At 38.1% G+C, this 27,897-nt stretch overlaps 1 protein-coding gene and 1 pseudogene across 1 annotated transcript; both read left to right on the forward strand.

Annotated features, from left to right (window-relative positions):
• Positions 1–7,542: 7,542 nt before the first annotated feature.
• Positions 7,543–8,475, forward strand: LOC100353645 (olfactory receptor 10D1B-like). Its single transcript, XM_008267120.2, has one exon. The coding sequence runs from the start codon at positions 7,543–7,545 to the stop codon at positions 8,473–8,475; it is 933 nt and encodes a 310-aa protein (XP_008265342.2).
• A 12,194-nt stretch (positions 8,476–20,669) lies between these two features.
• On the forward strand, positions 20,670–21,610 carry LOC138846609 (olfactory receptor 8D1-like; annotated as a pseudogene).
• Positions 21,611–27,897: the final 6,287 nt, after the last annotated feature.

A 27,897-nucleotide genomic window follows, 5' to 3' on the forward strand; every position in this document is an offset into this window, starting at 1 on the left:
AAAAGTGCCCAGAAAATAAATGGGAATAAGATAATCTCTTCAATAAATGGTTCTGGCAAAACTGCATGTATATTTGTAGAAGAATGAAATTAGACCTATACTATCAACTCAAGATGGATCAAAGACATGAATTTAAGACTTGAGACTATAAAGTTACTGAAAGAAAATGCAGGAGAAACACGTCAAGACATTGGTGTAGGTGATGACTTCTTGGATAAGACCCCTAATGTACAGGCAAATAAACCAAACTAGATACATGAAATTATATAAAACTCAGAAGCTTCTGCACCATAAAGGAAATGGTCAATAAAATGAAGAGACATCCCAACAGAATGGGAAAAAATATTTGCAAGCTACCTATCCCACAAAATGTCCTACGGAGTGTTTTATGAGCAAATGGAGAGGAGTTCCAATGCTTCAATCACAATATAAGTCGAAGAGATAAAACATAGATCACCATGATTTGATCAGTACACATTATATACAGGTACTGAAATTTTGCACTGCACCCCATGATTGTATATAATCACTGCCAATAAAAATGAGTAATAGTCAAAATAAATAAACAAATGGCATCCCTGCCATATCTGAGTCTGGACTGATTCTGGCTCTTTTTTAAATATAATTTTTGATATGACTGGTATTTTATTTACTTGATAGCTGGACATAATGATATAGAAAAAAAGAAACATTTTGGGAACAGGCTATTAATAATCATTGATGTAGGGGGAAGGGAACCATTCCATATTCCTATGATTAAGTCTGAATCTGTAGTGAGATTCTGCCCAGGAAGGACGGAATGGATCAAGGCAATGAGAACTGAGATTTTTTCCTTTCTATTACAGAAGTCTAAAGCCAACTGGAATTGGGTATTTTCTTTCCTCCAAGTCAGTTAGGTTCTGGTAAACTGTGGCAAGTTGGGTTCTGGTTCAATAATATCTGCTGAGAACAGACTTACTAAGAATAGAATGCTGTGGTGTAGTTTTTAATCGGTTCCTTTTTCTCTCCAATTAATGGAAGTCTGAGAAGATTTTTCTCTGAAGCTAAGGAAAACCCTGAAAGCAAAACTCACAGGTGTGGGAACCCTTCTAAAACTGGTTCTTGAGTTTTTATTCTTAGACTTGTCCACACTGAGCTTTCACCAATTTATCAATTACTACTTACTTTTTCTACTCTTGCACTGGTTCCTATGGAAGTTTCTACTTACAGATTTCTGCTCCAGTAAGTTGACATTCTGTGTATTCACATGTCTGTATCTCTAATCTCAGGAGCAACAATTTGCTCTGTAATCTTACCTCTCTGGTGGATCAAAGAAAAGCTGTTAATTTTTCAGTTTATTTAAGTTTTTACCTGTTGTTAGGATAGAGTAATTACTTGAATTTTCTATGAGCTGGACAAGGAATCAGAAGTCTCCATTGGACTTTTGAGGGTTAATTACTTGCTGTTATGAGAAAGAGATGAACTGTAAGTGAATTTTGAAGGGGGTTTTGATATATGAAGAGGATTAACTAACATAAAATGTTTTGAAAATGTGTTTCCTGATACTGGGCTTGTGTTTTCTTACTTCTTGTGATGCAGAAATCATCATGGATTCCATGAAGTCTGTTACAACTCTGAAAGTTACGCAGACTAACATATGTAATTTCTTTGTTTACTGATAACTCAGTGGTATCCAAAAGCAATGAAGAATGGGACCAGCATTGTGGTGCAATGGGTTAAGCTGATATTTATGATACCAGCATTGCATATCAGAGTGACAGTCCTGGCTATTACAATTCCCACCTGCCTTCTGGACAATTTCATTGGAAAGGTAGGGGATGAAAGCCCGAGTGCTTGGTACCTGTCACTTGTATGGAATACGAGATGGAGTACTTGGCTCCTGGCTTCTACCTGGCCCAGCTCTAGCTGTCATGGCCATTTAGGGAGTGAACAAGCAAATGAAAGATCTGTCTCTCTATGTCTCTCCCTTTCTCTGTGTCTCTCTGCCTTTTAAGGAAATAAATAAATCTTAACAAATTGAAGGGGCCCCCCAAAATTTTATGTGATGAGATGGTAACTTTAATATTCTGATAAAAGTGAACTAAAATGCACTAGTGGATGTGAGATTTTGAACATTTTTTCAATTTTCCCATTCCAACAAAGGAATTGTGTTAGGTCAATCATATTCATCGCAAATTTTTATTATGTAATGAAATCTCTGTGAACTTCAAAAATTTTTGGAATACATATTGAGTCTTTTGAGAATAAACTAATTGACCTCTAATTCATATATGAAAAATATAATTGATAGCATTTTCTATTAAAAGGTTGTACTAGTGATTGTATATTAAAATTATTATCGATCTATTATATTTGAAATTATTGGATATGTTGTTAAATGTGAGGTATTACAGGTTATGAAATGTGAAAAGTAGAAAAAGGGTGAACACCAGAAGTTGTCTCTTCTCCTTCTTTTGTCAATGATGTTAGCTATTTATTTTTTATTATTAAAGAACGGGAGGCATTTGGGAAAGATGGGTTAATGTAATAATAATTGACATGTGTTTTTTTTCTGAACTGTGCAATAGATATTGCATTTAACTACTATAAATTGCATCCAGAATGAAATAGTATCTCCTAAGATGATCATGTCCAATCAGTCTCAGTCTTCTTTTTGTTATTCAGAGATTCTTTATTAACCCAAGTAAAGGAGAACCAGGGTATGAGTCCAGCATCTAAAAGGGTCTTTCTTTATGCAGAATGACTTGGAAATCTACCACCAACCACAATACCTAAATTAAGCACTTAATCTAAATCTAAGCTTTTGGAGTATTTTCCTATGGATCTACTGAATCTTGTAAAAATTATCTTTCCACCTTGACTTACATTCCATTCTTTCATGTTTGCTATTGGAGTTCTAAAGGTCATGCTTACCTCTTTTCCTCTTTGATTTCTTTAGGAAAATGATCATTTATTATTCCAGTCCTCTACCAACACAGGCACAAGTAGTCTGTGAAAAGCTATTTTTATATGAATGCTTTTATGTTACTAAAAATACTCATACATGGACTTAAAGGAATACAATTTCATCTTCCCTTTAAAGAAGTGGAATCTATCACTTGGTGTGAAGTTTTGGTCTAGCCATGTTGGTCTACAAGCTTGATGAATGTCAGAACTCTAAATTTGAAATTAAACAAGGGTCGACGCTTCTACTTCTGAATGAAGCAGGTATGATGGAAATTTTCCTTCACATTACACCATACTCTGAGATATGCTCTTGGGAATCACCTTCATGCTGTGAAATTACTCTGTGGCTCTGGGACCTATTGAATCCAATGTAATATGATCTTGGGAGATTTGCTTCCCTTTCTTGAGTTACAATTTGGTGCCATAAACTGTTCAGTAAACAGAAAATAAAGACAGTTATTTGGCTGTGATGGTGCCAGAAAGACTTCCCCAAATCTGGAGAAAGTGATTTTTCCCCTCACATAGGAATAATTCCTTCATGTGTGAAGAATTTTTGGTAGCTGTGAAAGTGAAGTGTAAAGAAAGCTGAGTTTGGAGTCAGGAGATTTGGGTATGACTTCTTTTTCACTATATTGTTTAAGGAGTTTTTAATACACTAAGTTTCAGCATACACATCTGAAATATGGAGGCAGTAAGTATAATTCTATAAGGATTTTGTGAGAATTACAATAGCACAAAAGTCCATTGTAAGAATAAGGCATTATAAAAATTAATTGATGCAACATTATTTATAAGTACTAAGAGTTAGAATTAATAACTAACCAGAAAAGCACTCCTACTTTTCTATGTTTGGGACCCAATTCCAACCACTAAGATGTATAAGAATTCGATCAGTTGACTTAAATTTTTGTGCCTTAGTTTCCTTTTATAAACTTTTTATTTATTGATTGATTTTTATGAGTTATTTGAAAGGTAGAGTGACAGAGAGTGGGAGAGAGAGAGTGACAGAATCTAACCTCCTTTGATTCACTCTCCAAATGCCTACAAGAACCAAAGCTGGGCCAGGTCAAAGCCAGGAACCAGCAACTCCATCCAGGTCTCCCACATAGGTGACAGGAACCTAAGTACCTGGGCCATCATCTGCTGCCTCTCAAGCATGTTAACAGGAGCCTAATTGGATGCTGAGATGGGACTTGACCCCGAACACTATGCTGTGGTTATAGGCATCCAAAGTGGCAGATAAGCCCTCTAAGCCACAATGCCTTAGTTTTCTAATGTAAAATGGAAAATATGGAGCTGTAGTAAGAACTAAAAGAATTAGTGTACATAAATCATTCAATATCTGGATATACTTTTCAATATAACTCAATTTTTTATATATGTTCCTTAACTATGAACTTTATATAAAAGCTCCCAACAAGCTCCTACCATCCTAAGGCAGTTTCCTTCAGCAACATTCTGGACTTCTGTATGCTATACACCTCTCTTTTTCAATTTTATTTTTTTAAAGATTTGTTTAATTATTTGAAAATCAGAGTTACACAGAAAGAGGAGAGGCAGAGAGAGAGAAAGAGAGATCTTCCATTTTGGTTCACTCCCCTATTGGCCACAATGGCCAGAGCTGTGCCAATCCGAAGCCAGGAGCCAGGATCTTCTTCTGGGTCTCCCAAGTGGTTGCAGGGGCCCAAGGACTTGGGCCATCTTCTACTGCTTTCTCAGGCCATAGCAGAGAGCTGGATTGGAAGAGGAACAGCTGGGACTCGAACAGGCACCCAAATGGGATGCCAGCACTTCAGGCCAGGGTGTTAACCCACTGCGCCACACTGCCGGCCCAATGTAAAATGGAAAGTAAGACTACTTGTCTCATGGAGCTGTAGTGAGAATTAAAAGAATTAGTGTACATAAAGCATTCAATATCTAGACATATTTTTCAATATAACTTAATTTTTTTATATATGTTCCTTAACTATGAACTTTATATAGAAGCATCCCAACAAGTTCCTACCATCCTAAGGCAGTTTCCTTCAGCAACATTCTGGACTTCTCTATGCTATACACCTCTCTTTTTTAAGAAAAATATTAAAAATGGTATCAAATTGCCATTATTGTGGTTACTATAGCTATAGTCATGATTTTTTATTGTTTTAAAGATATCTGTATCATTGTGAAATCTTCGCAAGGTAATTTACCTCATAGAAATTTTTTCCTATACTGATATAAAACTGTTTCTTAAAAAATTATCTCCCACAACTTTTCACTGTTCATTAACCATGGAAAAGCACACAACAAATCCACATAATAGCTTTTCAAGTATTAGAAACTGGGTATGATGTCTTTGCCTCTCCAAACAAAATTGCTATGGTGCTCTTACAGAAGAAGTGTTAGAATTATTGTTCCTGGAATCAGAACTGGATTGGAATCATAGCTCAGTCTTTTTGCAGATGTATGATCAAGTTATTAAATCACTTTCTGCCTGAGTTTCCTCTCCTAATTAGCAAGATTTTTCTGAGACCTGGTTTAAAAAAAAAGAGACTCTAAATTTTTTTATAGTACCTTGCATATATTCAGTCAATATGAACTATTATTTGTATTAAATCATTTCCACATGGGGTGTCTTGCTACTTAGCCAATTTATAATCTTTCTTTTAATGAGCATAGTTTATTAATGATACTTTTAAGATGCATTTACAATATGGACACAATTAAGGAATAATTTATTATTCGTTAAATTATTTTAAAATTTTATTTAAGGTATACAAATTTCATATATATGGATTTACACAGTGATTCTTCCCACCCTACCCTCCCTCTCACTCATGCTCCCACCCTCTTCCCCTCTCTCTCCCATTCCCACTCCTAATTTTTACAAAGATCTATTTTCAGTTTACATTCATAAGTTTACCCCTATACTAAGCAATGTGTTGATCAAATAGTGTGAAATAAAAAAAAGACTATTCCTGAAAATAGAAACAAGGGCTGTAAACAATCACTGAATTTCAAAATGTCAATTTCACTCCTATACATTACATTTTAGGTTCTCTATTAGTTGCCAGAGATCAGGGGAAACATAGGGTAGTTGTCTTTTTGGAACTGGCTTATTTCACTAAGTGTAATAGTTATTAACTTCTTAAATAATGATGCTCATTGTTCATATCTACATAGTACTTGAAACGTTTATATAACCGAGTGAAGGTGTTAGGATGTCCCACCTGAAAAGACTTAAACATGTAAGCAATAGGAAAATAAAGATAGTCCTTAACATGAAGCATTGAGATCAGGATTAGTGTCCATTCTTTAGAAAGCAGACTTAAAAAGGGGATATAGTATTTTGCATGGTAAATGTGTTTAACTTTAATTGCTCCCTCAGAGCTACCAGTGACTGAATCACAAGAAATGCCCAGGAGGTGGTATTAAATATATCTACTTTTCTAAGCATGAACAACATTTTTCAGCACTAAAATTTCTATCTCCTTCATGTTTCGTAACTTTACATTTCTCTGCCAAAAACTACCATATTTCCATTCATTTCAAATGGACTTAGCTATACCTCATGGAACGTAGTTGTAGTAGATGATACAAAATTTTTGGCAATTTCCAATATCTGGCTCCTCTTAGAGTTAGTATCTGTTGAATCTTTTCTCTTGAGAATGGATTATATTTCTTGTGTGTTCTTGTTACTTGTTGAATAATTTCAGATTTTAATCTGGACATGTTTCATGTTATGATATTAGACCTTGGATCCTGTTAAAATTACTGGGAGAAATTTGATTTTATTTACATGTGTGTGCGTGTGTGTGTGTATGTGTGTGTCTGTGTTTGTGTTTACTTTAACAAACTGTCAATTCAGTTAGCATCAGACAAGTAGTTTTTATTACCTTCTGTGGGTAACATTTCCAATGTCAATTCAATTCCCAAAGCCTGCACTGTTTTTGTCCTTCAAATGCGCCACTCAGATGTTAGTAGAAGACCTATTTGATATTTTGAATTTCAGTTCATTGCTCAAAAGCTTTGTGATACGCCTTTGGGTCCATTGCATATGTACAGTCGAGCAGTGAGCCTGGCTTTGTTCCCTTCCACAACTCTCTCCTTAGTCTACAGACATATACACACTCTCAAAATACACAGTTGTACACAAACACACCATTCCATGCATGAATTCTTTCTCCAAAAACTGAAACTTTTTCTCCAGATTTTCATTTATCTTACAGCTATCACATAGTTCCTAAATGGGTCCTACTGTTGAGGCACATCTGGAATTTTAGAAACATAGAAATAAAATAGAGATTCTCTCATACTCTTTGATGACAGAAGCACCTTCTGTCAGATTCCCTTGAGAAAAATGTGTGTTAATTATAATGTGCATGAAAGATAGATTTTTATATCCTTATCCAGTTTGGTCAAAATCAAATTTCCAGAATCTAGTTAAGTTTGCATTGTCCTTGTGTTTTTATATAGATCTGTCCCTACATCAGAAGGTTGACTGTTGATTGCTAAAATATGAAACCAACACATCCAACAGATTGCTCCTCAGTATGACATAAGGCCTCACATTACGGAATCTTGTGCTCTCTTTTGAAGTCCAACATTCTGACAAAAATGAGGAATGTCTCGATGGTGGCCGAGTTTATCCTGCTGGGCATCCCACACACAGAGGGTCTGGAGACCATGCTGTTTGTCCTGTTTTTGTCCTTCTACATCTTCACCCTTCTGGGGAACTTGCTCATCCTACTAGCAATTGTTTCCTCCACTCGGCTTCACACTCCTATGTACTTCTTCCTGTGCAAACTGTCTGTATGCGATATATTTTTCCCTTCTGTGAGTTCCCCCAAGATGTTGTTCTACCTCTCAGGGAACAGCCGCACCATCTCCTATGCAGGCTGTGTGTCCCAGCTCTTCTTCTACCATTTCCTGGGCTGCACCGAGTGTTTCCTGTACACAGTGATGGCCTACGACCGCTTTGTTGCCATATGTTACCCTCTGCGATACACGATCATCATGAGTCACAGAGTGTGTGCCATCCTGGCCACTGGGACCTCATTGTTTGGCTGTGTTCAGGCCACCTTTCTAACCACTCTCACCTTCCAATTGCCCTACTGTGGCCCCAATGATGTGGACTATTACTTCTGTGATATCCCAGTGATGCTGAAGCTGGCTTGTGCAGATACCTCATCCCTGGAGATGGTGGGGTTCATCAGCGTGGGCCTCATGCCCCTCAGCTGCTTCCTTCTCATCCTCACCTCCTACAGCTGCATTGTTGCCTCAATTCTTCGAATTCGATCTAAAGAGGGCCGACGCCGTGCCTTCTCCACCTGCAGTGCCCACCTCACCGCCATCCTTCTCTCCTTCATGCCAGTGGTCCTTATCTACCTGCAACCCACTCCTAATCCCTGGCTTAATGCAACTGTTCAGATACTGAATAACCTGGTTACTCCCATGCTGAACCCTTTGATCTATAGCTTAAGAAACAAGGAAGTAAAATATTCTCTGAGAAAGGTGCTACGGGAGGCGGCATCCTTTTCTGACAAGTGATGGAGAGAGGATCAGTACTTAACACATTAATATGCCATTTCGCTTACAAAAGATGTTTCCTTTTTGCAATAGAGAGCACAGATATTACCACTGCCTCCTTTGACAGTGAGGAAGGTAAGACTTAAAGACATAAATTACAATCACATAACTAATAAATACTTGTACAGAAGAATGATTATTTCTCCCCAGTTGTGGAAATATACTGAACCGTCTCTTCATTTTCCTTATGTATATTCCTACTCCTACATTCTCTCTTTTGTTTCTTTCTCCTTAGTGTTTCACTTCCTAATCTTCACTGGCAGTATTAAGGAATTATCCCCTCAAATGTCTGCATTGAATGAGTCCTCATTTGATGGCATGCAATTACTTAATAGAGTGACAAGCAAATGGCTTCAGGTTGTATCCTGTGACTTCTGAAACACAACAAAGTTATGTAAACGAAAAGGATTTATGCAAGGAAGCTAAGATCTCTAATGAATGAATCAGAGGAGCTAGTGTTCTATGTCACCTACAAAAGGTGTCTGTTGGTCTTGGACCTGGAAGCAAGTCCAGCTGGATACTGTGGCAACAGAAAAAGAGCGAGAGAAAGGCAGAATGTGGAGAAAGTAGATATGTAGAATACGTGAAGAGGTGACTTACTCTGTTTTTATCTTTCTTTCAGTATTAGAAAATTTTGTTTGGCTTTGTGATCTCTAGTACAGCCAAGTGTCATGGTGAAGTCAAAGCTACTATTTTACAGTTTTGTGGGTTCTGCTCACAGAAAGACTTTGACTTTAGTTTCTTCTCCTTCACATTCCTTTGTCTTTTCCACTTGAGTTTGCCATAAGAAGCGTGCCATTAAAATCTAGAGCACAATTTGATGGGAAAAAACACAGAGTCAGAAGGGAATGATGAGAAACAAGGGAGTGACGACAAGGAAGGAGATTAGGAAGAAAAGGTGAAGACAGGAAGAAAAAAGGCTGATGAGAAGAGCATGATGGGGAGAAAAAGACATGATGGGGAAGGAAAGAGTGGTAGGAAGAAAGGGTGCAGACAGGGAGGGAAGGGGCAGTCAGAGGTGAGTGTCCCCTCACTTGGTTCTTTGCAGAATCAGAGTTCAGCCAGGGGATCTGCCAGACTGAACTGATGACAATATTGTGTCTGAGTCTCGGATTGGACTAGTGAGCCATGCAAACTTCTGAAGAGAACGCTGCTTCCTACTCTCTAATCTTAAGCTCTGTTCCTTTTATTCTCTCAGTTTACATTCTCTTTTAGCTAGACAACAGCATTCCTAACATTCAAGACCCACATCAAATATAAATTTCTATGAGAAAACTTCTTATTTCAAGCAGTCAGGTTCTCACTTCTCTATCCTTTGAATAAGACTTGACAGCCTCCATTCCACAGTGGCAGAATTAGTTTTGGCAAATCATTTTCCAAAAGCAAAAATTAGGTAGACTCAGGAAGGGTAAGGACAAAATAGACTCAACCGGGACTGAAAGTAGAGTTGACAGTTCTTTTACTGCACAGCTGAAGGTCTGGAACCCAGATGCTTTGTTGTTGTTGTTGCAGTTGATGAAGCAGAACCTCAGTCTCCTTGTATCTTTCAGTTATTTTGTACCTTTTAAAAATCTCCAGAATTTTGAGAGCATGTTTTTCTTATAACCATTCATGTGAAACTACTTTAATAGTCACAATATATGTCATTTAATGGGAATTTGTGAAATAGAGAAAACATGTGGAAGGTGTTTGGTACAAGCTGGTAAGTCAACTCTTGGGAGTCTCACATCCTATGTAAGAGTGTGTGTTTCAGTCCTGGGTACTCAGCTTCTGATCCAGCTTCCTGTTAACAAACACCCTGAGAGGCAGCAGATGATAGCTGAAGTACTTGTGTCCCTGCCACCCACATGGGAGACCCAGATGAAGTTCTGGGCTACTACACGTGGCCTACTCCAGCCCTGAATGTTGTGCACATTTGGGGAGTAAACCACTGGATGGAAGATCTTTCTCCATCTGTCTCTCTGCCTTTCAAATAAATTGAAAATAAATAAATGAAAATTTTAAATAAAGAAAATGTAGTAGTAGTCATGTTCTCTATTCATTCAACAAAAACTTTTGGATGGAGCTCTGATTTAGGTAAAATCCAGTAAAGAGAAGTAGGCAGGGAAGTAGAGCAACAGCATAAATCAATCAGTAATAGGCACATTCTAAAGACCCTGACCTATCAAGCTCCTCTGTCTAATCCCTGCTCCAACCATACTGTCAAAACATCCACCCTCCATCACACCTTTTCCATTTATCTTGCCATACATTTTTTTTTGTTTTTAATACCTGTCATTAGTGGAAAATTTATTATGTATGTGTAATTATTTGTGGCTTGTGTCTCTAACACATTTGCCCCAAGATAGGAGTTTCTCCTGTCTTATTCCTGTGCCTAGAGAACCTGTAGTGTTAGCTTTTTGTTTTTAGAAGCCACCAAAAAGATGTAAATTTCTGTAATTGCATTCTTGTCTTCTTTCTTATGACAAAAGCAACTTCCTGTTATCCTCTTCTTTGTAGATAGGGCCACTCTGTACTGTATACCTAGACTTAAGTGTTTATCTTCATTTTCAGCTCCAACTCTTTATAAACTAGAATTCTTTCTTCTGCACCAGAACTTCAAGGGACTACACTCCCAACACTTATCTCCAGACTCCATTAGTTGGCATTATCTTCACTCTCTTCCTTGACATGAAGTCTTAATTAATTAACTCTTGGAGCCAAACTCTTGTAGCCATAATGCCATCTGTCTTCTCAGACATCCATTTGAACCCATCATCCATCACTATCATTGCTCATCTACCTATTTGAAATCTCCTTAGTACTCGCTCCTAAGATTATTTAAAATACTTGCTCCAAACTAGTAGATCGCTCTTATTCTCTTACTGATTTTACCTATCAAGAGAGCTTATTTTGTTATAAATAAATAAAGTAGTTAACAGAATTTGTTAAATGAGGCATGTTAAACTCAAAAAGTAATATGTAAAATAGAGTAATGGTATGATTATTACTATTATAACCAATTCTATAGAGGACAGGGACAAAATAAATCCTATTATTTAGTTTCTGAAAACGTACCAAAAGTTCTCCCTCAGACTTTCATATACGCTTTCATATTAAACCACTACATAACCAAAAAGTGTATTTTAATCCAAATTTCTTCCAGATGTGGCAGCTGAGTCTATGTTAAGTAATGTCCCCCAAAATCTTATGTCAATGGAACTATAATTAAAGATGGAATCTTTCTCATTCAAATTCAAGCTTTTCTTCTTAGGAATTTACTGATTATATCTGAAACACTAATGCATGCATCAAATGAAACTGAAGCCAGAATAAATGTCATAAATCTTTTCACCAATTTCTTATTTATATAATTCTATGAGGTCAACCTTTTCATCAGGGAGACAGAGCCACAGACAGAGGGAGAGACGTAGAGAGAGGTCTTCCATTTGCTGGTTCACTACTGCAATGGCCACAATGGCTGGAGCTGGGCTGATCCAAAGCCGGGATCCAGGAGCTTTTTTCTGGGTCTGTTACATGGGTGCAGGGGCCCAAGGACTTGGTCCATCTTCCACTGTTTTCCCAGGCCATTAGCAGGGAGCAGGATTAGAAGTGGAGTATCTGGTCCCAAAACAGTGCCCATATGGGATACTGCTGCTGCAGCTGGAGGCTTAAAACACTATGTCAGAGAGCCGGCTCTAAAGTCAAACTTCTTAAGAGTTCTGAAGTGAATAGGCAATATCAAAATAAAATTAAATAAATTATGTGTTATGTAAGTCCGTGTCTTAGGTGATGAGCATAAGGAAGATAGATAGATAGATAGTTGGATAGATATATATTATTTTACAGTTAGAAAATTTTAAATAAAAGAGGAATTGATTTAATACTCTGACAATCAACGTTAAGCACTCTATCTAATGTAATGTTTTTCTCATCTAAATATTCTATGGAATATTCTAAATATCTCATTTAAATATTCTATGGAGTGATAATTATTATCTTAAAAATCAGTGTACCAAAATATAGGAAAGTTAAATTTAAAAAAATCAAAATTAACATGTGTAAAGCCAATTGTCATATACAGATATGTCCACAAATATTTAGCATAGTCTCTACTGTTCCTTACAAAACACAAATTCTTATGTAATATAAAACAAGAAGAGTACTTCACAATTCATAAAGTAAGACCAACGTTATCTTAAAACAAGCACTAGACAAGCACTAGGCTAGAATACTGGAGGAATATAAAATTAAAGGCTAATATCTCCCATGAAAAATATGTAGAGAAGTCATAATAAAATTTTGGTTAATTGAATCCCACAATAACTTAAAAAGCTAATATATCATTAGAAACAGGATTATACCAGAAATAATATTCATTTATGATTCAAAAGTCAATCATATAATTTATCATATAAACAAGAATAATTCAGGTAGTCTTCTGACAAGAAAGCATTCCAGCCGGCGCCGTGGCTCAATAGGCTAATCTTCCACCTGCGGCGCGGTACCCCGGGTTCTAGTCCTGCTTGGGGCACCGGATTCTGTCCTGGTTGCCCCTCTTCCAGTCTAGCTCTCTGCTGTGGCCCGGGAGGGCAGTGGAGGGCCCTGCACCCACATGGGAGACCAGGAGAAGCACCTGGCTCCTGGCTTCAGATCAGCACAGTGCGCTGGCAGCAGTGGCCACTGTGGGGTGAACCAATGGAAAAAGGAAGACCTTTCTCTCTGTCTCTCTCTCTCTCTCACTGTCCACTCTGCCTGTCAAAAAAAAAAAAATGAAAGAAAAAGAAAAAAAAGAAAGCATTCCATAAAACTCAATCAGGGTGCCGGCCCTGTGGTGTAGCAGGTGAACTGGGTGCCAGTGGGTGCCAGTTCAAGTCCTGGCAGCTGCAATTCCAAACCAGCTCTCTGCTATGGCTTTTCCAGGCCATAGTAGAAGATGACCCGGAAGAAACCCCTAGCTCCTGGCTTCGGATTGGCACAGCTCCAACCGTTGTGGCCATCTGGGGAGTGAACCAGCAGATGGACAATCTCCCTCTCCCTCTCCCTCTCCCTCTCCCTCTCCCTCTCCCTCTCCCTCTCCCTCTCCCTCTCCCTCTCTTTCACTCTGCCTCTCCTTCTCTCTCTGTGTAACTGTGACTTTTTATTATTATTTTTTTGACAGGCAGAGTGGACAGTGAGAGAGAGAGACTGAGAGAAAGGTCTTCCTTTTACTGTTGGTTCACCCTCCAATGGCCGCCGCTGGCGCGCTGCAACCAGCGCACTGCACTGATCCGAAGGCAGGAGCAAGGTGCTTATCCTGGTCTCCCATGGGGTGCAGGGTCTAAGCACTCGGGCCATCCTCCACTGCCTTCCTGGGCCACAGCAGAGAGCTGGCCTGGAAGAGGGGCAACGGGGACAGAATCTGGTGCCCCGACCAGGACTAGAACCCGGTGTGCTGGCGCCACAAGGCGGAGGATTAGCCTAGCGAGCCATGGCGCTGGCCTGTAACTGTGACTTTCAAGTGAAATAAATAAATCTTAAAAACAAAAAAACTTTCAGGAAATTTAAAATAGAGTAGCCCTTACTCAACCTGTAAAAGGTCATTTTGTAAGGTCAATGGCTAGCATCATGTCTAGTGGCCAAGCACTGAGTATTTCTTCTGTCAATATTTGATTTTTCATCTCTCAGTTCTCTTTTACCCACCTTTTTTAATGATTTTAGAAAATGAAGCCAAAGATTTAAAATATTTCTTCTTTGCCTTCAGGCTACAAGTTAAGAGTTGTCAAAGGAGGAGTACAGAACGAAACTGAAGAAGGAAGAAGTTTTGTTGTCCTGATTAATATTTGACTCTCTTGCCAAGATCATACAGAGCCTTCTTTTCTTTCTTTTTTTTTTTTTTTTAAATTTCCACTTTTTGCGCTCTCATAGTTTTTCCTTCACCATTTTCCCACCATTTGCTTTCTTCAGCACTTAGCTGAAGAAGTGATGCAACAGTCAGGAGTCCCAGAGAACAAGCCTGCAACCTGCAGATGTGTGCATCCTGGGGGTTCCCAAAAGGCAGATGATCTAGCAAGCTGGATGCCCAGTGTCTGTCTCATTCACCCATCCTGAAGTGACCCAAGCCCAAGATGGACCTGAAATTGTGCCAGACTCATGTGTAGGGTGCCATCTGTGGCACTTGGTTCCATAGTGCCTAGCATCTACCAACTTCCTCAAGATCCTAGTGAGTTCTGAGGTTCAGCCCCTCCTCTATAAATAAAACTTCCCCTTAACAGTTGAACAATAGTGGTCACTGAGATTACTTTTTCATGCTCTGTTTGTGTCTCTTAAACTGCTATTGTTCAAAGATATTCCTTGAATTCTCATACAGAATCAGCTCCACTGTTGTGGCTGAGTGTGAAAGATGCTGGGCTGTTAGTGTTTGAGGATAAAAGTATCTTGTGAGTGACTCTGTGTGTGTGTGCGCGCACATGCATGTAATTTAGAAAACTAAAGTTCTAACTCAACAGCATTTTCCTTGATGATAATACTCAGGTAAGTCACAAATTCCTACCTAGCTTTGATGAAATATTGTAGTAATTTAACTTTGGGAGGTGGTTAAACCTTTTTAATAGCTATGCTGATGGAGCTGGTGTTTTATACCCACTGGGTGAGACACACCAAGCTGGCAGGGTCTGCTCCATGACAGACCTGTTGTGGGCACACTTGTTATGTGGACAGAACAATTAGCCTTCCCTTTCCTCTATCTCTGACCTCAAACTCTTGTCTATCCTCCCATGGAAAGGCCATTCACAATCACAACTCTCATTTGTACTGAACTTTTCAGTTTATAGAGCATTCTCAGTTGTACTGAATAGCATATTATTGCAATATTTGATCAGGTCAGAAATTCCTTTTATTGAAAGAATACTAACATTGGCCTACTTATACAACATTGCTAAGTAAATAATTACCTAATATATGAAGAAAGACTCGAGCTCCTGGAATAAGTATGTGTCCTAACAGTTTAGTCGCCTGTGTCACACATTGGATTGTCTGGTGTCAATGAATGTCCGGGGCTCCTGACTCAGGCCCTGGGAGCAGAAGTGATGACTCATGTAACTAATTCCCTGAAACCTATGTGGGAAACTCGGATTGAACTCCTAGATCTCAGCTTCTATCATTCTGGGCATTTGGGAAATAAACTTGTGGAAGTGATAGTCCCACCTTCCCATCCATCCATCCATCCATCCATCCATATTCATATAAATGTCTCAAGCTCTTCTCTCCTAGCCCACATCAAAAACTGCTATGTTTAGGGCCAAAAATTATGCCCTTCTTGAATCAGGCATTTAGTTTCATGGTTAATATGTATGTAAATCATATTACAGTGCCAGAGTTAAGTCCTAAATGCACATCCTGAGAGGGAGCAGGTGATGGCTCCAGTGATTGGATATTTGTCTCCCATGTGGGAAACCTGGATTGCATTCCTTGCTCCTGGTTTCAGGCTGGCTCAACCTCAGCTGATGAGTATTTAGAAAGTGAAGCAGCAGATAATAGCTCTGTCTCTATCTATCTATCTATCTATCTATCTATCTATCTATCTATCTTTATATCTATACATGTATACATAAATACTGATGTATATATAAAGATATATATATATATATCTTCAATTTTTTAAAGTTATGCCCTCCTCTACTTTATGCTTTTCAAACAGTGAATTCAGAATTGTTCTCAAACCCACCTTGAAAATGAAAGGAAGCAACTCCTGATGTTATCTCTGACATTTTTATCCCAGATAATCAACTTTCTGCCTGCTCCTTTCTCCCCTGGCTATAATTCTGGAGAAGAAACCTATTCCAGATGTAATTAAATCAAATATTTCTAATAAAAACATTAATAATTATTTATTGAGGATTGAAAATCTCAGTCTTCAAACCAATTTCTTCAAACACCCATATTTTTGAGAGACACTGTTCCCCAGGGTTCATACAGTATTTGGAGATGTTAAAGAATCATTTTATCTAATACATTGCCCTACACAGAAAGGTTAAGTCAATTTTAATGACCCAATCAACGCAAGACTATTTATCATAAGGGAATCAAGTTGGAAGCATGACTGAATTAAATCTGGTGCTCATTATGTAAATTTTTCTGAAAAAAACAGATATGCAAAGCATGTGAATACAATCACAAGAAAAGCAAAAGAAGTGAAAGGAAAAATAAGACGTTTTTATGTATCTCTGGATGTGTTGCTTTATTGGCATATTATGGAAAAGTAGAATTGAGAAGTGGGCAGGAGTCAATGTGTAGACAGAATCTGAAGAAAGGGAGGAAAGAGAATAGATGCAAGGTCTCCACTCGGTCCTAGGTTGTGCGCTAGACGCTTCTGATTCATATGACAGATGCACAGATGGACTACTGCCTTGGATATATGGTAATGGAGATTAATTAACTTTAATAAAGAAGTGAAAAGGAATACAAAAATAGAATGGAAGGAGATTTTCAAAATACTATCTAACACAATTTCTGATAATAACAGTAAAAATGACAATACCTAAAATTTTTGACAACTTTTCATGTTAAGTCTTTGCACACATCATGCTTGGTTGATCTCATCAGACCTCCTGGCTCTAAATAAGTCCACACAGTGGTGGCTCAGAAAACCATTTCACAGTCATGCCTTTTCTCTGACTTTCAGAGTCATGCATTGAGTTTCCTATTCAATATACCCACTTGGTAATGATATAGGCATCAAATTATGTATGTGTAAAACAAAACAAACAGAAAAAATCCCCAACCTACCCTCATAATACCATTGATACTTCTCAATCCAATATCTTAGGTCCCAAAATTCCTAATCTCATACACCCATATCCAACAAGTATCATCCATCCCAAATTAACCTGATTCATTTTTCAATATTACTGTCATTGACAGAATGACAAAAGCCATCATTTCTCAACTGGCACACTTTGCCTCCTCTGTGACTTCTTGAATGCACTCCTAGGTGACTCTTTAATGAATATTCTTACAGAACAATGAGCCTGGTTGAATCTTTACATTCCACTTTCTGCAAACTCTATGAAGCTGTCCCATCACATCTAGAGTAACAGTCCCATTTTCTGGATGGGCCAGCATCTGGCACCTGGTTCCACCAAAAACCTTCACCTATATAATTCTCTTCCCTGCTCTGTCTGCTACAGCCATCTTGGTCTATTGGATGCTGCTCAAAATGTGCCAAGCATGCTTTATGTCACAGACTATAAACTTGGTGCTCCGTCTGTCTGAAACCATCTTTCAACCTGGTACTTCCATGGCTTCCTCTCTCAGTTCATTCAGAACTCACCTCAGTGGTCACCCCCTATGCAGTCCTCCTTCCACTGCTATCGCTAATTATCAATCACTTTCTTTTACATTATTTTCCTTGTAGTTTTGCTCACTATTTGATTCTAAATGCCACATATATCTGTTAGTTTATTGATGTCACCTGTTAGAATATAGGTTTTATGAGACTGTCTCATAAAATTTATGAATTTGTCTCTACGATATTGTATTCTCAGCAACAGAAGACTGACTTCCAATAACATCCGGGATAAATAAGGACATATGGGAGGAATTATTCATCTTACATTAGTGAAGTTACTGGAGTTTATACAGAAGTAAGTCCTTCAGGTTAACACAGCTAGAAAGTATGCATGCCTGAAAATGAACCACTTTGATTTGAAATAAAAGACTGAACTGTTTATCATCTCACAATGACCAGTAAAAAAAAAAGAAAAGAAAAGAAAAACCCCAAATATAAGAAATTGCACTATATATGTCCTTAAAGGATTAAAATGTCTTTAGGAGAAGGGAAGAAATCAAAGCAAATGAGGTCATGTGGAAAGAGAAGTTACTTGGGTAGAGACATTTTAAATAGTTAGACACAAGTTGGACTATCGGGAGAAATGAGTGTAGACATAAGAATAAGGGAAAATTTACAGAAAGAAAAATGGGACTTCTAGGAAATATGTGTTATCCTGGTTTGATTTGACAAAGAAGAGTTGTATTTAGGAAATGTTCTAGGTAAGACTATTTAGATAATATACAAGGAACCTGGAAACAAAATATTATTCATGATAGGCATTCTGTGAACTTGCTACAATATTTCACTGACCTCCTCATCCACTTAGTATTGGTATATTCTATCTTGAACAAGAAGCCTGTTTTCTTATGAATTTTCTTACTGTCTGCAAAGAGAGAATGTTTTATTTTACTGCTTGCTCCATAAATAAAGAGCTCAAAGTAAGGGTTTGCATACTCAGTTGTAGTGTATGTAGATTTTAGGCTCATTTATTTTCACAGGAAGAAATGTGTGTATGTATATACCTTAATATCTTCCTCTTATGTTTATTTTCCACCTTAAGGTTATTGAAGAGATAATATGCTCTTTCTTAGACACAAGATATGTTTTCAGTGCTTATAAAAGTATATAAAAACTACTCTGTCTAACAAGAATAAAATATAGAGGAAATGATATTGAAGTGACAGTAAGAGTAGCATAATATCTACAGCTCTGCAGAAGTTACTATTCAATGCTCAGGTTCAATAAAAAATGTTGATGTTTAGGGGACATTATTTTTTTGATTAAACAGTCAAATTTAAGAGTTCTATTTCGGGCTGGCGCCGCGGCTCACTAGGCTAGTCCTCCGCCTAGCGGCGCCGGCACACCGGGTTCTTGTCCAGGTCGGGGAACCGGATTCTTTCCCGGTTGCCCCTCTTCCAGGCCAGCTCTCTGCTGTGGCCAGGGAGTGCAGTGGAGGATGGCCCAGGTGCTTGGGCCCTGCACCCCATGGGAGAACAGGAAAAGCACCTGGCTCCTGCCATCGGATCAGCGCGGTGCGCTGGCCGCAGCGCGCCGGCCGCGGCGGCCATTGGAGGGTGAACCAACGGCAAAGGAAGACCTTTCTCTCTGTCTCTCTCTCTCACTGTCCACTCTGCCTGTCAAAAAAAAAAAAAAAAGAGTTCTATTTCTATATCTTAATGGATGCCCTAAGAATATTCACATAAACATTTTTAAGATAGTGGAAATTATCTTGCTTTGAGATTTGTAACTCAGAGAATGTGTTTTCTTAACCTTTTCTGTATCTCAGTCTTAATATAGAATATAAAAAAAAAACCCACACAACATATAAGAATGCAACTGATATTTTAAGATTTGATTCTTGTTTTTATTGCTTATCTATATTCCTGTGGTGCAGTAGTCTTTCTAATTATCACTTCTGTAACATTATGGCAAGTGGTGCATTAAGCCTATAATTATAAAGTAAATTGAAATTATGCTATTGCAAAAATCAAAGGGAAAAAAGAAAGGATGGGGGAGAAGGAGGAAGGGATATATGGTTATCGTCTCAGAATTATATCTATAAATACATGAAGTCTGTTCTCCTTGTATTAAGATTAAAAAACAAAAAAAGGAATAGCAAATATATCATCATCATGGCATCACACGAGATGTAATGAGGCCATAAATGTAATGTTCTTAACATTGTTCATGGAAACTGATAGGGGCTCAATAATGGTTGCACCTTGTTCTGTTGTTGCTTTTCCTTCTCCTCATATTCTTTCAGTACAGGACAATGACTTCCCTTTCTGGTATTCCATTCTTTCTACCATCTAGAGCACAGCTTTATTCCTCTCAAAGCAAATTCAAAACCAGTAACGGAGAGGAGTGGAAGGACCAAAGCTGGGGAGACAAAATCTCCTGTGATTGAAGTCAAGAGCCAAATCAATTCCTTGAAGGTACTGAGGTCGGGAGAAACTGAAGGGACATCAGTGAGGAAGTGTTCAAGTTCCAAGTCAGAGGAGAGCAGTGTTCAGATAGAAAACCAAAGAAGAAGATAGCAGCTCTGTAAGATCCTCTTTGAAGGTTATCAAATAAGAAGAGTTATTTTTCTTTTATGGTAAAAATCTAAAGCTTGATCTATTGGAAACAAAATAATTTTCACTTCTAAATTCCATGAGAGTTATAAACACTGAACCCAAAATAGTTAACACCGTCTTGATAAAGATTCAATCGAAAGTATATTTGAGTCACTTGGTTTATGATTCAAATTCTGGATCAGTTGGAAATTACTTCATTCATCACCCTAAGCCACCAATTCCTATAGGATGACAATGTTTTTCTAATGGGAACTTCTCCAGATGATTTAACTATCACAACTGGGAGATGAATGGATGCAGGAAATCATTCTTCAGTAGCCTATTTTATCCTTGAGGGGTTGACAGATGAGCCAGGGCTCCAGCTCCCTCTCTTACTACTCTTTCTACTGATTTACATGGTCTCCATTGTGGGAAACTTGGGCTTGGTCTTTTTAATCAGGATCAGTTCACAGCTCCACACTCCTATGTACTATTTTCTCAGTAACTTGTCCTTCATAGATCTCTGTTATTCATCTGTCATAATTCCCAAGATGTTAATGAACTTTGTTTCAGAGAAGAACTCCTTGTCTTTTCCTGAGTGCATGGCCCAGCTCTTTTTCTTTTGCTTCTTTGGCATTGATACTCCTACATGCTGACAGCCATGGCATATGATCGTTATGTTGCCATCTGTAAGCCCTTGCTCTACAATGTCACCATGTCCCCCCGTATCTGTTTTCTACTGGTCACCAGTGTGTATACAATGGGAGCTTTGGGGGCTTTTGTCCATACCAGCTATATATCTAGCCGTTCCTTCTGTGGGACTAATGTCATCCATCACTACTTTTGTGACATCCTTCCTCTTCTGAATATATCTTGCTCAAGAGACAACACTAAGGAGCTTTTAGTGATGATTCTGGTTGGATTTAACGTATTTGCATGTGTGTTACCCATCTTCATCTCTTACACCTTCATCCTTTCCAGCATTCTGCAAATTCGTTCAGCTGAAGGTAGGTCCAAGGCCTTCAGTACATGCAGCTCCCATCTTGCAGCTGTTGGGGTTTTCTATGGCTCCATCATCTTCATGTATTTTAAACCATCTACCAGCGACACAATCCAGGAGAAGGTGGCCTCTGTATTTTACACCACAGTGATTCCCATGATTAACCCCCTTATCTATAGCCTTAGGAATAAGGATGTCAAGGAAGCTCAACAGAAATTTCTCAGTAGTAGAATATTTTCTGAGTCTGTGTAAAAAATGACACTTTCAATGGTTAGCACTTTTAAAACAGAATTTATCTTTCATTTCTGTTTGTAAGAGTAGCTAGTTTCAAATAAATTCCATATTAAATTAAGATGTTTGAAGGTTTATTTTTGGTAACCTTCACTTCTTCATTGAGGGCCTTACTCTCAACCTAGAGCACTCTCATTCTCCTCAGAATACTCCTATATCCACTAGAGAAAGATTAAATATCATATCACAGTATATCATAACATATCATATCAAACTACATCTAACCATGAGGAAAAAAGTAGATAAATAAGATATATATCCAAATACACGAAATCATTGCATCAAAGAGATGCCTACTCTTCCATGTTTATTGCAGCACTTTTCACAGTAACCAAGACATAGACTCAACAAAGGTGTCCATCATCAGTTGAGTGGATAAAGATAATGTGATAAATATACAAATCTGAATATTGGTCAGCAATAAAAAGAATAAAATCTTATCATTTGCAGCAAAGTGGACGGGACTAGAGGACACCCTGTTGAATGAAATGTCAGATATAGAAAGACAAATACTGTATGTTCTCCCTTATATGTAGGAGCTTAATTAAAAAAAAAAAACTTCAATATGAACACAGAATGTTGATAAGCAGAGACTTGGTGGGATGGGAAAGACAGAAGGAATCTGGATTAAAAAATATAAGGGAAACTGGGCGTGGCTTATAGATTGCAACAAATAAGCTAAAGCAGATGCTAACAATGGGAATTGGGGGTGCAGTATGTGGGAACCCTTTGTAAAACTTCACAACTTTTGTTTTGTAAATCTAAAATTATTCTGAAACTTAAAAAAAACATTAGTTATTTTAACAAAAGAGAAAAAACTGAGAGGTAATCTGTATAATTAACATGATTATTTAAAAATACCAGTATTTGGGCCGGCTTTGTGGCGTAGTGGGTAAAGCCACTGCCTGCAGTGCCAGCATCCCATAGGGATGCTCATTCAAGTCCTGGCTGCTCTACTTCAGATTCAGCTCTCTGCTGTGGCCTGGGAAAGCAACAGAAGATGGTCCAAGTCCTTGGGTCCCTGCACCTACGTGGGAGACCTTGAAGAAGCTCCTGGCTCCTGGCTTCTGTTTGGTGCAGCTCTGGTTGTTATGGTCAATTGGGAAATGAACTAGCGGATGGAAGACCTCTCTCTCTTTGCTTCTCCTTCTCTCTTTTGTGTGTAACTCTAACTTTCAAATAAATAATTAAATCTTTAAAAATATTATAAGACAGAGGAAAAATTCTAGGTTAATGCATACTAAAGAAAATTGATAGTCATTGTCCAGATAGTTAGATGTAAATAAAAATGAGGGGTGGAAGAGGGGGGAGGGAGGAAGAAAAGAAGGAAGGAGAGGGATTATGGAAGGAGAGGAAAGAAGGAGAGAGGAATGAAAGTATCATTATAGTCTTAGAATTGTGTCTATGAACTGCACCGAATCTAGTCTCTTTGTATTAGTAACACATTAACTTTAGAACTGATGAGAACTGTGCTGTAGTAATTATGCATTTACTGTGACTCTGAATCCAATGTATTAATAAATTCTTTAAAATAATAAAAAAGAAGAAAAGAAAAAGAACCTATGACCTACATTATTGGGATCATTGATGACATTTAAATGTGGATTATATGTTCAATAATACATTTGAATCAATGTTAAACTTACTAAGTGTGGTAGTTGTATTGTGGCTTTGAAGGAAAATATCTGCACTCTTAGATGGTGTTGAAAATCTTAGAGATGAAGTGTCACGATGTATAGACATCTCCCACGTGGTACAGCATATATATATAGCATGTGTATGTGTGCATGCATCTGGTGTAGTATAAGCAAAAATGCTGAAACCAAGGTGGCAAAGTGTAATAACTGGTAAATTCAGTTGAATAATATGTGAATGATCATTGTTTCATTTTTGAAACAGTTCTGTAAGTTTTAAGTTGTTCAAAATAAGAAGTAGAGGAGGAAATAACCACTCTGTTCCTTATCTGTATATATAATATATACTATAATATACTATATATACAAAAATATAATGTATACACTCATTCTCTCTCTACACACACACACACATGCATATAGTTAAGGAGGCATCTTTATAGTGTTATCTATCTTCTATTTGATAGAGCACATTAGTGAGAAGGAATAAAATATGATTTTTGTCAATGGCTTCTTCATCGCTTGTAGACATTTTTAGATTTTTCTTTTATCTTTAAATTTATTAATATTATATTATAGTATCTTAATATTGAAAAGCCTTGTATTCAAATGATAAGTCCTTTTCAATATGGGTGCCTTATATTAGTTCAGTGCTGAATTCATTGATCAACACTGTGTTTAGCATTTTTGATTTGATATTCTTAGTGGTGATGTTATTCAACTTTTTTTTTTGTGTTACTTTTATCAGGTTTAGTTATCCTAGTATATTATTGTAAGAGGATTGAAACCTTTTCCTTATTTTTATTCTCAAAATTTTTTAAGCCTTAGCACTATTTTTTTCCATGAACGATTTGCAGAATTTCCCCTTGAAACTACTGGGGCTATATTTATTCAGTTCCTCTCTCCATAATTAATAATTTTAATTCTTAATGGAAATTTTCCATTTAAACTTTTCAAATTTGGTGGATTATTTAGTATGTCTTGCATAATAAGTCCTTTGTAACTAAATGTTAAAGTTTGGGACTCATTGTACAATTTCTGTTGCTTGATGCTACATAATGTGTTTGGGTGTAGCATGAATGGAAAATAGAATATGAGGTGACTTTTTCAGCTTACGTAAAAAAGACTTTAAATTATTATCATTTTTTTCATGTTTTGAAAATTTCTGTGCACACCGGATAAATTGTCTTTTTGATCACAAGAACATCCACAGAGTAGTGGCCAATAGCTAAGGAAGACTGTCAGGAACTACAGACTGGGACAGCCTGCCCTTTGCCTCCAGCGCCAGTGTCAGCCAAGCCTGTTTCACAGACTGTGCTTGTAACCCACCGGACGAGAACGCAGCACGGGAGTGAGCAGGGGTGCGTGGAGATGGGGCATTTAGCTTCTCTCTCCACAGCTTTACTCATCTACTTTCTTCCAAGTGACAAGGAACTGACCCTTGATCAGAGGCTACTCAGTGCTAATCTTTACAAGTGAGCAAAGGCATTTTCCCTTGAAATCAGCGAACAAAAATGGTATTCTCTCCCCCTCGCTGTTCATGATCTTGTATTAAAAAAAGCTGCCACGCTTCTGGCTCTCCTATTTTTTTCCTCTCTGCCTCTTTCTCTAAGCACAGAGCTAACTAGTTACGCCAGATCAGGATGGTTCATTTTCAGTGGTTCACATGGCATATCTTAGAGGTTTCTAACAAATAGTCTATACTGCATATTCCATTATTTCTAAATTCATGTCCAGGTTTTTCTGCAGAGTGCTAAAGAAGCTGTCAAAATAGATGCAACAGAGCAGACCCAAACTCTCACTTTCATCTCTCAGCAAACATTCTTTGCGCTCAGCCCCTGTTTTTCAATTGCTTCTGGATTATCTATGCCGTGCTGTACTTGGGTGCGATATTCTCACCCGTGCTGCACTCACACCTTTACAAATGTAAGTACTAATTCATTGCCAACCTGTCCTTCATCATCTCTCTGTCAACACCATACCCAAACACTAAGACTTTTTATTAGAAGACTTTGTGATTCGGTTCTACTTCTTCATTTTCAATTTTTAAAATACCATCATTGGTAAACCTTTTCTATATAATATTATCACATTTTAACATGTATGCTACTGCCAATGATAAAGATGTCTTTTGCAGACATCTTTGATTCTGTAAGTTGCACATGTCTCAGAGAGAGCCTATTACTGTACAGAGTCAACATTACAAGCCATGGTTTCATTTTCTCATATTGAAGTTCTTCTATTCAAGTACTTATGCTAATAAATTATGGATTTAAGGATTCACTGAACTTGAAATTCTCATCACCAAACTCAATTCTTATTAATATCAACATATATTCACATATAAATCCAAGAATGGCAGATTCAAGTCTTCAGCACTTACACCTCTGAGATGAAAATGTTATCGAGGCTCCTGGGTCCATAAGTGACAAAGATACCATAAATAATCAACTTATCCCCAAAGAGGGTAGAATATACTGGTGAAAATATCTTTCCAATCTCACAGAATTAATTTGATGTTCAATTTTATTTCATTATAACTGTCATAAAACATACATTTTTATGACTTACCATGCAATGTAATATCCCCTCTGGAAAAGAGAGAGGATTCTGGAAAACCTTTTAGTGGATCAAGATTTGGTAATTTTTATTATAAAATATATAATTATATAATTTTTATCATAAATATTTCAAAAAATACAGGAAAAAACAATGAAGACTTAAATGATAATGGAACAAATTTAACAACATTTGAAGGGTATACTTGAAGGGCACAGTGATAGGAGAGACAGACACACACACATACACTCACAGAGAGACAGAGAGGGACACAGACAGAGACAGAGACAAGAGACAAAGACGATTCACTTCCTCAAATGCCTGCATAGCCAAGACTGGTTCAGGAAAAACTGGGAGCACGGAACTCATCTTCATCTCCCTGGTGGGTGGCAGGGGCCCAAGCACTTGAAGTATCATCTGCTGCCTCTCAGGATGCAACAGCAAAAAACCGTATCGGAGGGACCAGCATTGTTGTACAGTGGGTTAAGCTGCTGCCTGAGATGCCAGCATCCCATATGAGTGCTTGTAAAAATACTAACTGCCCCACTTTTGATCTAGTTCCATTACTAATGAGACTGGGAAAGCAATAGAGGGTGACCCATGTGCTTGGACCCTGACAGCCACATGGAAGACCCAGATGGAGTTAGTTACAGGCTCCTAGCTTCAGCCAGGCCCAGCTTTGGCCATTGCAGCCATCTGGGAAGTGAACCAGTGTCGCTCCCCCTCTTCGCAGAGGAACGACACAGGACCCTGCGCTGTTCTTTTGTCTGCTCGGCCCTTCCCGGGTTTGCTGCTGGTCCTTCCCGGGTTGGCTACCGATCCTTCCACCTCCGTGGAAGGGCGGTGCCCCCTGCCACTTTCCCCACTTCCACGGGGGAGCGGCACACCGCCGGCCGGCTCTCCCGGGGGCTGTTCAGATGTTATACGGATGTTCCCCTTAGATGTTCCTGGTGCATGTTGTCTCTCTCCTCCTTTATAGTCCTCTTCCACCAATCCCAACTCTGCTACCCACACGCCGAGTACGCTGCTCTCCTCCAATCAGGAGCAGGATCAGCTCCTGCAGGTCGAACTGGAGGCAGCTGCGTAAAAGTTGTTTACTCCTCTCCCAGCGCCATATTGTGGGAGAGCAGATGCATAGAATAAGTCTTAATTCCAGTAACTTAGTCTAGTCCGAGTTGCTCCCCACAAACCAGGGATGGAAGATTCTCTCTCTTTCTATCTCTCTCTCTCTCTCTCTCTCTCTCTATCTCTATCTCTCTTTCTGTAACTCTGCTTTTCAAATACATAAGTAAATCTTAAAAAAAAAAAAAAAAAGAAAGAAACAGGATCAGAAGAGGGGCCGAGTCGTAAACTGTCACTCTCACATGGGATGAAGGTGTTGCAAGTGGTGGTTTAACCTGCTGTGCTCTTGCATAAATTTAACAGTTTCTAACATTTTGCCTTATTTGCTTAATACACACACACACACACACAAAATTACAGACTTATACATATATACTATTTTTAGAGCAAGGATGGCTGTATTGACATCACACAATGTGTAACTCATTACAAATATAAAATAAGAGAAGAAAGGAATATTATTATGTAAAAGAAATAATTCAGTGAAGGTAACATTAATATCCATATGCCAAATAACATGACATTACAAGTTTATTTTATATGTACAAAAACTTTTCAAATATGAATGAATTATGTGGAACATAAATATTTATTGCTGTATTAAAATCAAATTTCTTTTTCTTCTTTGACATGATGTTGTCTTGGGATCAGCATTGTGGCATAGCAGGTAAAGCCTCCACCTGCAAAACAAGCATCCCATGTGGGTGCTGGTTCAAGCAGCAGAAAATGGCCCAAGTGCTTGGGCCCAAACTTCCACATGGGAGCTCAGGAAGAAGCTCCTGACTCCTGGCTTCTGCCCAGTGCAGCCCCTGCTCTCTCTCTCTCTCTCTCTCTCTCTCTCTCTGTAACTTTGACTTTCAAATAAATCCTTTTAAAAATGATGTCTTAAGTTTATAAAAAGCTACATTTTGAACCTCAGTAAGTGTTCAAATC

The sequence above is a fragment of the Oryctolagus cuniculus genome, chromosome 1 (assembly GCF_964237555.1).
Source record: "Oryctolagus cuniculus chromosome 1, mOryCun1.1, whole genome shotgun sequence".
NCBI lineage: Eukaryota > Metazoa > Chordata > Mammalia > Lagomorpha > Leporidae > Oryctolagus > Oryctolagus cuniculus.

Excerpts from the sequence above, each read along its gene's own strand:
- LOC100353645 (XM_008267120.2), top strand. The coding sequence starts at position 7,543 with ATGAGGAATGTCTCGATGGTGGCCGAGTTTATCCTGCTGGGCATCCCA.